General features: G+C 40.1%; 1 protein-coding gene across 1 annotated transcript in view; it reads right to left on the bottom strand.

The window, feature by feature from the left end:
• Nucleotides 1–12159, bottom strand: part of LOC148853585 (RNA helicase family protein) — a 67709-nt gene that overhangs the window by 33382 nt on the left and 22168 nt on the right. Inside the window, exons 8-10 of the mRNA XM_088982166.1 lie at nucleotides 12012–12098; nucleotides 2365–2579; nucleotides 1588–1680 (exon numbers count right to left, since the gene is read on the bottom strand). Coding sequence (XP_088838292.1) covers nucleotides 1588–1680; nucleotides 2365–2579; nucleotides 12012–12098 — 395 coding nt within the window. The remainder of the gene's footprint in view (nucleotides 1–1587; nucleotides 1681–2364; nucleotides 2580–12011; nucleotides 12099–12159) is intronic.

The following is a 12159-nucleotide window of genomic DNA, read 5'->3' as shown; positions in this document are numbered from 1 at the left end:
TAATCAAATTCCTACAAATCTGTCCTACAATCAAGGTAAATCATATCTCCCTAGTATTTACTTCCTATTTTAATTATACAGTCTGTAACATCTTCCTATTTTAATTATACAGTCTGTAGCATGTTCCTTAAATGAGGTCAGTCTGTCAATTTAGTCCCCCTCCAGATATCACTAATTGTGAATATTGATGGATCCAGCCACAGCAACAGTTGCCCATTGGCATCATTATGGAGAAGGGTGCTTCTGATTAGGCTGCTTCTGATTCAGTTTCAGTTTTATATAGCCACTGTATTAATATTATAGTTGTGGCATGGTGATAGCAAACAACATGGGATACTTCAACAAAGATGATTTTGTTCATAAGCAACGACTGACCATTGACTTCATTTTTTTTTTTTGTCTTTGAAGAATAAAGAGAAAATTTCATAAATAGAAGAAAGGAGTACAAAAGATATCACCTAAGAGAGAGACTGATATATCCCAAAAATCTCGCACACAATTCACAAGCACTCAGTGAAAATACACAGCTCAAATGAAAAGAAAATTGTATTCGTTCAATGGAGAGTAATAACAGTGGTCAGTTCTTCGAGAGACCGCCGGCTCTCCCAAAACACTCAAAATGTTTCTCACCGCACCCCCTTCCCCCTATCCAGAAATTCCCATATATTATTCCCTCCTGACATCCTAACTAACTCCCTCCAGAAATATTCCCTCCTGACATCCTAACTAATTCCCTCCAGAAATATTCCCTCCTGATATCATAATTAACTCCCTCCCAGCTGGCATATCTACACATTTCCCTCAACCGACTGCCGACCTGGCTTGCACTGCCCTTTCCCTCTCCTGGCATACGTGAGGATAATTGGGGGCTTATCAGAGACACAATCACTGGATTCACCAAACTACTTCACCATCCTCCTAATAACATCAAGACTACAACTGACTCAACGAGCATCCAGCCACAACAGACCAGACTCATGCGTAGACCAAAAAAATCCACCAACCGGAGACCTGATAAAAAACCAAGCCACACCTTGCAAAAAAAACTACCCCTCAATCCTCTTCCACAAACCCATCCTCCTGGCTTGAATCATCCTCGTCCCAAATTTCACCTCCTTCCCCAAAAACTTTTATTTAACTTTTCTTCTCTCCTCCTTTCAAATTCCTCAAAAGCCCTCCTAAACCAACATAGTTAATAAAACAGAAATTCTTTTATTTGACCATTGACATCATTGTGGAGAAGGATGCAAAATTAAAGGCTCTAAAACGACATAGTTAATAAAAAACAGTGATCAAGGTAATTCCAAGAATTTAAAGCCATTATTAAAAAAGTGTTAAAATTTAAAAAGCAATAAAGTCACGCTTTGATTGAAGATTATGGCCCTAGATTAAAAAAAAAAAAAAGGAAAGGAAAGCCAAAGTGACTCATTTAACCAATCTTAGATAATGAAAATGAAATCCTTAAGATAACGAGGATATGATACATAAAACCCATGATGCTTTGAAAATCATACCAGAAAATAATAACATTCCGCTATAAGTATATAGCAACACTAAAAAAACATTGGTGGGAAGCTAAGCCATTACCAGCCATTTTTCGCCCAATTTGTGTAACTAAACCATTTTCATCTATAGAATCAATAAGATATAATTGTTTTAAAGCATCTTCCAGTGACTCACCTGCAGTAATGGCCAATATTAAGGACTGCTTAGTAACAATGACAGAGGGAAATAGGAGCATACTGAAAGCAAAGAGAAACATTATAGATAGGGATGGCAATTTTCCCCGTCCCCGTCAGTACACAGCTTCCTCGATCCAATGGGGTTAGGGATGGAGATTACCTTGATGGGGACAGGGATTGATAGTGATACCCAACCAGGGATGGGGACGGGGATGGGGAGTGAATTCCCCACCCCACCTCAACTCCATTATACATATATATATATAACAATATTTATATTATTTATATCAAATATATACATATATATTTTCTAAATCTATTTATATTAAATATATACATATATAACAATATTTATATTATTTATATCAAAATATTTTTATATTTAAAAAATCCTTATTTTAAGCAAATCTATTTTCTAAAAAAATAATTTAAAACTTTGGGGATTTGGATCCTCAATGGGGAACCCATTTTCATTGGGGATCAGGGATGGATGATCACTTTTATCCCCAACGGGGATCGGGGTTGGGGACGGGGATTTATTTCAAAGTCGGGGTCAGGGATGGGGAGTATGTTCCCTGCCTCATTGCCATTCCTAATTACAGACAACATATGATTCAAATAAAGCATGCTAGTTACTTAGAAATAAAAAGTCAAGAGAAAGAAAACAAAGATTTGTTCTTACGTGAAGGAGGGTCAAGAAAATCAAATTTGAGAATATCCATGTCAGGGAGGTCTAATGATTTCAAATAAAGGACACTTCCAGCAAGAGAAGACCGCTGTATTTCGGGGACTGTCACATCTAGAAAGTCATCATGATAAACTATGGAAGGATAAAGCCGGTAACACTTTCCACGGCATGTTCTTCCAGCTCGTCCTGCACGCTGATTGGCTTGAACTCTGCACTTATACATACATAAATTAGTAACTTTATAATAATAAGAAAATGTAGTACTTTTAAGAACATATTACTGGTGACAAGTGGACGACTGGTCATGAAAAAACAACAATACTAAAGTCTATATAAGACTATATTGGAGTCTTTCACGAGGCGGAGTACCAGAAACCATATTTTCTGGGGAATACAGAAGTCTCTATAACATTTTATACTCTTCTAAACTTTTAAACTATTTGCACTGTATTCTCTCCATCCTTTCAGATGCTGAGAAGTTTCCATTTTTAAATAATACAATTCTAGGTTATAGATTAAAAAAATGTTTTGTAGATTTCCTCAGTTAGTGATGAATGAAATTGAGTAAAGGTTTAGTTTGAAATTTCTTCTTCTGGATACCAGTTGTGCACAATTTATCCACCCATATCTAACTAACTTCTCTATTTTTCTTCTCCTTTTCCTATTGAATCATCCTTCACTTAGTTTTATCCAATGTTCGCTAAGTATGTGGAAAACATTCCAAGAAATAGGTGTTTATAGGTGAATAGCATGTCAAAAAAAATCATTCCACAGTGACACAGCTATAAATAATACTTAGTTACATAAATAATTTGGTAGTAGTAAAAATAGGTAAATCAAAGAACGGACTTCTCATTGGATGTCACCTTTCTCATGACACCCTGTATATGGATGCCAATGGCAAAAGTTTTTCTGTAAACTTCAGCTCAGAGCACCATCAAACTACAATAAGTACTGTGCCAAGTGACATGTGTCATCATGGAATCCAATTCTTCTCATAGTTAAAACTTTTCCCATCCTATCTCTTGACAGTATGGCTGGCCAAAAATAAGAGGAAGAGAAAAGAAGAGAAGAGGAGAAGAAGAAAAGAGAAGAGAGAGGGAAGAAAGAAGGGTTTTGCAATGTAACAGTGCTGGCGGCGCCAGCCTTTATTTTAATATATATAGGGCGGCAGAAATAACAAGGGAAAAGACCCTTGTGCCCCTGAGTATAATAACAGACATAACAGAAAGAAAAAACGAAATAAAAAACACTTTTAATTAGCCAAACAGGCCCTAACATCAGCAACTAAATTATTTTAACATTATTTTAACACTCCCCCTCAAGTTGGAGCATAGATGTCAATCATGCCCAACTTGTCACACAAATCTTTGTGCCGCACATGATGGAGACCTTTGGTGAAGATATCTGCAAGTTGTTCTTCTGAGCTGACATATGGTGTACACATTTCTCCACTTTCAAGTTTCTCTCTAATAAAATGCTTGTCCACTTCAATGTGTTTCGTCCTGTAATGCAGAATTGGATTAGCAGCAATATTGATGGCAACTTTATTGTCCCAGTAGAGTGACAGAGGATTGCTTACTACGAAACCCAGTTCACCTAACAGATTTCTTATCCACATGATTTTTGCAACCCCATGAGCCATCGCTCTATACTCTGCTTCAGCACTGGATCTAGCCACCACACTTTGTATACCCACTGGTAGACTTTCGGTCATTGACTGCTCCTGCCCAATCTGCATCAGTATATACTTTCACTTTTAAGTGACTGTGTTTCTAAAACAACAAACCAGCTCCAGGAAACTTCTTGAGATATCTCAAGATCCTCTCTGCAGCCTCAAAGTGAGTTGTCCTAGGGTTGTGCATGAATTGACTAAGGACACCCACTGCATAGGCAATATCAGGCCTGGTCATAGATAAATACAAAAGTCTCCCCACGAGTCTTTGAAACATCTTTACATCTTTCAGAAGCTCTCCCTGACTGTCTCCCAGATGGTGATTAGGTCCAATAGGTGAATCAAATGGTTTTACCCCCAACTTGCCTGTATCTTCTAGTAGATCTAGTACATACTTCCGTTGGGAAATAAAGATGCCCTTGTGAGAGCGGGCAACTTCAATTCCAAGAAAGTATCGTAAGGGGCCTAGATCCTTCACCTCAAATTTAGTGGCTAAGAATTTTTTCAGTCTCTGGATTTCAGTCTCCCAATCTCCTATGATCACTATGTCATCCACATACACAATAAGAGTTGCAATTTTACCTTCACCTCTTTTCACAAACAGAGTATGATCTGACTGGCATTGTTTGAACCCCATCTATTGAACTGCTAAATGGAACTTACTAAACCAAGCCCAAGGTGATTGTTTCAACCCATACAGGGATTTTTTTAACCTGCACATCTTTTGTTCACTGCTTTTGGCACAAAACCCTGGGGGTTGGGTCATGCACACTTCCTCTTCCAAGTCACCATTCAAGAAGGCATTTTTGATGTCCAGTTGGTGAAGATCCCAGTCAAGATTTGCTACCAAGGAAAGAAGAATCCTGATAGAGTTTATCTTGGCTACTAGAGCAAAAGTCTCTGCATAGTCCACTCCATATACCTATGTGAAGCCTCTTGCTACCAGTCTAGCCTTGTGCCTTTCAACAGTTCCATCAGCCTTGTGTTTCACTGTGAATACCCACTTGCACCCCACTGGTTCCCTCCCTTCAAGAAGGTCTACCATCTCCCAAGTGCCATTTTTGTGTAAGGCATCAATTTCTTCCTGCATTGCATCTGTCCATTCAGGTTTTGACAAAGCTTCTGCCACAGTCTTAGGAACGGAGACATTATCCACAGAAGAGAGAAAGGCACGATACGAAGGCGAAACATGCTCATAGGACACAAAATTAGAGATAGGATGATTAGTGGTACAAGACCTAACACCCTTTCTCTTAGCAATAGGAATATTAAGATCATTGGTGACAGGTGAATCAACATTTAAAGGAGCAGATATATCAATGGGAGCAAGTGTACCTGGATGATGAGATGGATCTGCATCGGGTGAATCCGATGATGTTGGTTGCATAGCGTCAGGCTCCACAGCTCTTGAACTCTGCTAGCTCTTATGGCGACGATGAAAAACCCGGAATGGAGGAGGATCGGGTAAAGGAGGTAGTTGAATTTGAGTCGTCGCCTGTTTCTCCTCAACCCTACTCTCTCCCTGAGGAGAAACCAAGAAAAAATGTTGATTCCCAAAGAATGAGACATCAATGGAAACATAGTACTTGCAAGCAATGGGATCATAGCAACAATACCCCTTTTGAGATAAAGGGTAACCAAGAAAAACACAAGGAATAGTCCGAGGATCAAGCTTACCACGAGTAGGGAACAGGTTATGGACAAAACAACGACACCCAAAAACACGCATCGTGGTGGACAGCGGGGCTATAGGGAACAAGAGCTGATGTGGGGCCTTATACTCTAGTAGTCGAGAGGGCATGTGATTGATGATATATGTCGCACACAAGACTGCATCCATCCATAACTGTTTTGGCACATTCATATGAATCAACAAGCCACGAGAAACTTCAAGAAGGTGACGGTTCTTCCGTTCAACTACACCATTTTGTTGGGGTGTCCTGGCACAAGAGCTTCGCTGAAGTGACCCACTCGAAGCAAAAAACTTTGTGAGATCACTATGGAAATATTCCTTTGCATTGTCCGACTGGAAGATATGGATTTCCGTTTGGAACTAAGTGAACACCATGCGTTGAAAATCTTTCACAATTTGTGGCACTTCATCTCGAGATCGCATAGGGTAAACCCAAGTGTATCTAGAATAATCATCAATCAAAGTAACAAAGTACTTATAGCCAGCCACAGTAGGTAGAGTAACAGGGCCCCAAACATCAGAATAAACAATATGAAATGGACATTCAGATCTTTTATTTCGTAAAGGTAAAGAACTTCTACAATGCTTACTCAACTGACAAGTTTGACACTGTAACTGACCCACTGACAAGGACTCAAACAACTTTGGGAACATAACTTTTAACGACTCAAAAGAAAGATGACCTAAACGACTATGCCATAAATAGGCTTGACTCTCACTTGACGAACTCGTGGACTCTGTCGCCACTAGACCAGCATTATTCTCCAACACGTAGAGACCATCCACCATGCTTCCTCTACCAATCGGCTTCCCCGAGGTCAAATTCTGAAACACATATGAAGACGAAAAAAAAGTGACTGAGCAGTTCAAGGAGTGAGTCAGACTACTAACAGACAGCAAATTAATAGGTAATTTCGGAACGCGCAGTACATTAGGAAGAGTAAGGCCAAGTGGGAGAGGTATGGTGCCTCGGCCAGCTATGGTAGAAAAAGATGTTAGGCAGTTTTGTATGCCCTTACCTTCAGTCAAGATGATGTACTTTATGAGTTTACTGAAATGAATAAAAGTGCATATTTGATTCATGTTCCCTTGGTATGTTTCTGTGTAATACCCTTAAACTGGACACTTAATGAGATTCGTGTTAGTTTAGAATGTTCACAGCCAGTGGGTCGGTCTGGGGAAACCTATCCTGACAAGGCTAACACACATGAAGACGGAAAAAAAGTGACTGAGCAGTTCAAGGAGTGAGTCAGACTACTAACAGACAGCAAATTAATAGGTAATTTCGGAACGCGCAGTACATTAGGAAGAGTAAGGCCAAGTGGGAGAGGTATGGTGCCTCGGCCAGCTATGGTAGAAAAAGATGTTAGGCAGTTTTGTATGCCCTTAGCTTCAATCAAGATGATGTACTTTATGAGTTTACTGAAATGAATAAAAGTGCATATTTGATTCATGTTCCCTTGGTATGTTTCTGTGTAATACCCTTAAACTGGACACTTAATGAGATTCGTGTTAGTTTAGAATGTTCACAGCCAGTGGGTCGGTCTGGGGAAACCTATCCTGACAAGGCTAACACTGTGGTGCCACCAAGTCGGTTGGGGTGGCCTATCTTAGCTGCCAGGGTGAGACCCTAGGCACATATAGTGTAGGATTAATTGAATCTATGAACTGGACTAGATTTTCAGTATTGCCCTGAACCTTGGAGATTGATGGGCAAAACTGGAAAGTTACACCCGACCCCTAGACTCGATTATGATACTGCACTAGGTGTCAGATTGGACTGTCTTTGATGTACCATTCAGTGAGATCCTTAGCGGGGGTCAAAACCTGGGTATGTTGGGACAGTCTGAGAATTCATCTGAGTGGATAATCATAGTGACAGGATCAGCCCCTTTGTCAGACAAAGGTAATGATCGGGGATGCACTCTCACTGATGGAAACCAAGACTGCCGACAGCCGATTTCAATCGTTGAGATTTGTTTTGCAAAATATATTTTATATGAGATATAAAAGTATATATATTATGGTTTCGAAATGATTTGCAAAAGGTTTTAATTCCCGGGATCCATATAAGCAGAGAGTGCAACACTGTTCCTTGCAGCCGAAGGAGAAGTCCTCTCTTGTCAGGCAATGTATGATCATTATGGGCTGAGAGGTTAAGTGTAAGACCATTGAGGATAATACCTGATGGGCTAATCTTGCATCTGCCCACAGTCCCTAGGTGTTACAAGGTGGCTTGGCCAAGGGACCACTAGGGTAAGTGTTGGGCCCATAGAGCCCATGAGATGGGTTTCAGGGGGTGCACTGTCCATAACAGTGTATTCGGCCAGGCCTTGTAACAAAGGCTGGGCCGAACGCATGTGGCTGATGTGTAGATCAATGTTTGGGTCCCACACCATACAAGGAAGCCCAACTGGGCAGCAGTTTGGAAGGCTAAGTGAATACATAACCTTAAATGGGCCTTAAGCCCATTTTGAACTGGGCTGGTTTGATCAGTCAATTAAAAAGGGGCGAATTCTAAGATGGATCAGCTGATAGGATTGGGCCCAGACCCTATCCACTTAGAGAGTCCAAGATCTAAATAAGATTTAGATCTGGAAGCCTCCTAATTAGATTAGGAGATGGCTGATCTAATCTGCAGATAAGATAAGGGTTATTCCTTATCACTTAAAGGGACTTTTAATCCAAATATGATTTGGATCAGTAACCCCTAATGGGATTAGGAGCTGATCCCTTTAAGTCTATAAAAGGAGGAGGTGGCGGCAGCCTTTTGACATGCAATCCAAAACTCTTGTCTTCAAAGCTGAAATCACAAGAAGAGAGAATTCGGCACCCTGCGAATACTCTCTTGCCACCTCCTTCCTACAACTGCCACCTCCAGCAGTTCGATCTCCTACTCTCTACAGGAGTAATCAAGATTTGATCTTGATACCAGTCTTTTGGGAAAAGATTGATTGGAGTTGTATTCACAAGCCATCCTGTTGATTCTTGCGAAGGGTCAAGTTCTTTTGGAAGAACACTGCTGATTCTGCTCCATCCTGCACTGCGCCATCTTCAGTGGGAGCAGATTTTGGATCCTTCCTTGGGCATGAACACCTCCATTGGGAGATACTGTTTCTCTATATCAGGTACATCCTCCCTCTTACTCCTTTTGGTTCAGGTCTGGTTTGGTAATGGTTCAAGATTGATCCTTGAAAAATATGTTTTTCTAAAATAGAGAATTCGATTCCCTACAAAGATGGGAGAAATTTTTGAAATTCGCCCAGTCCATTCCGCAAGATTTGGGCGTCCATGTGATGGATATCCTATCCCTTCAAAAGAACCATCAGCCAGTCTTACCTTATCTCTCCCAGAGAGAAGGTTATGTGTCTGAAACAAATTAGACTTACCGGTCATGTGATTTGAGGCTCCGGAGTCAATAATCCAAGGAGAATCAGTAGTGTGAGATGACACATGGAAGGTTGTGGCATTACCTGATGTAGACGCAAACGAGGTAGGAGTAGGCCCATAATCTATTTGGCAGAGAGTCCTACCATACAATTCCAAATGTTCACGGAAGGAGTTGATAATATCTTCCTTAGGGTCAGAACTAGGATGTCTCTCCTGAGTTACTGAAGGACTAGTCTCTATCGATGCCATATTAGCTAAGTTATACCTTTTTTTATTCTGTTGGCCTGGTTTCATGCCCTGATCAGGTGCTGACTTCTTACCCAAATCCTGTGCCCATTTAGGTTTTCCATGGAGATCCCAACATGTATCTTTCGTGTATCGTGTCTTTTGGCAGTGAGTGCACCAAAGCTTGCTCTTATCATCTGATTTTTTTTTAGTGTCACCCTTTTTAAAACCACCTCCGACATTTGTATCTAAATTTCCCCGAACAGCTAGGGCAACTGACTCCAATTCTACACCATTCATCACACTTCTTCTACTTTCTTCTGACTGCACCAAGGCATACACCTCCTGAACTGATGGCAAGTCTTTATTACCCAAGATCTGCACCTTGATGGACTCATATGACGGATTCAGCCCTAGGAGGAAGGCAAACACTCGTTGCTGAGATACAAATGACTTATAGGCCTTTGCATCTTCATCACACTTCCAATTCACATTTTGATAGTGATCAAGTTCTTTCCATATTGATGTCAAATCAGAATAATACATCGAGAGACTCCTCTCCCGCTGCTTGCAAGTAGAGGATTCAGCTTGTAGTTGATATATCTTGGCATAGTGTCTCTGCTCTGAATAGGTGGACTTCGCTTGTTCCCATATCTCACAAGCAATTTCAGTCTACATAAAAGTCTTCCTTGTGGCAGCATTGAAACCAAGAGCCGAGACATCACCATATTGTTCTCTTGGTTCCACCTATCATGCTCAGCACTTCCATACTTTGGTTCCTTCACTCTCCCATTGATGTATCCTATTTTCCCCCTAGCAGTGATGTAGAATTTTATTCCCCTAGACCACTCAAGGTAATTCAGACCATCAAAGGGAATAACAACCATGGGAAAGCTCATGTCCATTCCCCCACTCACTCCATTGTGGCTCCCTGAAATCTCTGAAGTAGCAGAATTCTCAGTCGACATGGTCAAACTGTAAATCAGTCCCAAACACCGGACTTAGGACCCCTCCTTACTCCACAAAACAATGCTCCACTCAGTTCACACCCACACACTTGGGTTTAACAACCAGGTTGAGCACAAACAGTACCAAATTCCGGACAAAACAGAGGTACTATTCGGCAAATTTTAAACCTGTATAGTTTTAACAGTCCCAACCTACCAGAATTCCAGAATGTCTAACAGCCACTAATCAGCAGGAGAGATCCTTCTTACTTATAGTCAAATCAAACCATTGAGAAGACAGGTCATCCTTGACCTACAGTTGTCTTAACACATGAACAGGATCACATGATCCAAAAAAACGGGTACACAGATTCAACAGCATTCAGCTGCCCAGACTCATTGGGTTTCCACTTGGCACATGACCAAGGAGGGTAAAGAAGAGAAAAACAGGGAGAACTGAAACAGTTGTAGCTGTTTTTTAAGTCCCGAATCAGATTTCTGTTCCGCCCAGGTTCTGCTAGTCTGTTCGATCTGTTCTCTCAATAAGTTTGTTCGATCTGCTCTCTTTAATCAGTATTCCCGCTCTGATACCATATTGACAGTAAGGCCGGCCAGAAATAAGAGGAAGAGAAGAGAAGAGAAGAGAAGAGAAGAGAAGAGAAGAAAGGAGGGAAGAAAGAAGGGTTTTGCAATGTAACAGTGCTGGCGGCGCCAGTCTTTATTTTAATATATATAGGGCAGAAATAACAAGGGAAAAGACCCTTGTGCCCCTGAGTACAATAACAGACATAACAGAAAGAAAAAACGAAATTAAAAAAACACTTTAATTATCCAAACAGGCCCTAACATCAGCAACTAAATTATTTTAACACTATCCCTTAAATCTCTATCTCTATCTATTTCCCTGCTGGATCTTCTCCATGGCAGTGTAAATCATATTTCTTCCTCTTCTAATTACATACCTTTTCTAGCCTAATGCTATCCAGAATTTTTTGCATTAAACATCTATTACATCATTTTAATTCTCAGTTTACAAATCTGAAATGCCTCCATTGTCTCTACAACCATATATACCCTCTCTATGAATCCATTATCAGACCTTAAATTTTCTCACTCATAAATCAGCCTCTTCAACCCACCCATCCAACATCAACCCCTTTTCCATCAAGGAGCTTGTGGAGAGTTTGGAACATCAAAAAGCTAAGCAAGAAAGAATATCTGACGTGAAGAACTATTCACTGTACGATTGTGGCCAGATTCGAAGGAAAGAAACAGCCATATCTTCAATAAATCCCAATCAAGAGGATGCAATTTGATAAGAATCATTGGACCAATGTACACTTGGATCTTGATAAAAAGGACATATATTGTGTGATCATGTGTTTTGACTTTTAAGCTACATTCTTCTTGTTTTGTATTTTTATGGTGAGTCAATTAAAATCTTTATCTGTAGTAACTTGTTGTACAGGACTATATGGATTATACTTGAACACATTGAACTTTATTCCAATGATTAATAAAATAGACTGCTGTACCTTACTGAAAAGGAGAATGCCTTTCACACAGGAAAAAAAGCTTTAAATGAAAACAGAATAAATGAGAAAATCATTCAAACGTTGACATCATAATAGAAGCAATAAGGATAATAACACAGAGATTTAAGAACAATGTCTGTTGGAGCATCAACCTAAATGTCAATGAAATTGCTTACTTGCTGATTTGGACTACATCAAGGGAATACATGCCGGTTGATGGGTTATATTGGCGTTGCTTCACATATCCAGAATCAATAACATACCTATCATATTTGAAAAAGCAAAATTAATAACTTGGATTGAGCATGATCAACAGGTGAAATT

The sequence above is a fragment of the Nelumbo lutea genome, chromosome 4 (assembly GCF_056320005.1).
Source record: "Nelumbo lutea isolate HS-2025 chromosome 4, American lotus-T2T, whole genome shotgun sequence".
NCBI lineage: Eukaryota > Viridiplantae > Streptophyta > Magnoliopsida > Proteales > Nelumbonaceae > Nelumbo > Nelumbo lutea.
The sequence above is the reverse complement of the archived record's forward strand: the minus strand, read 5'-3'. Positions and strand labels throughout refer to the sequence as shown.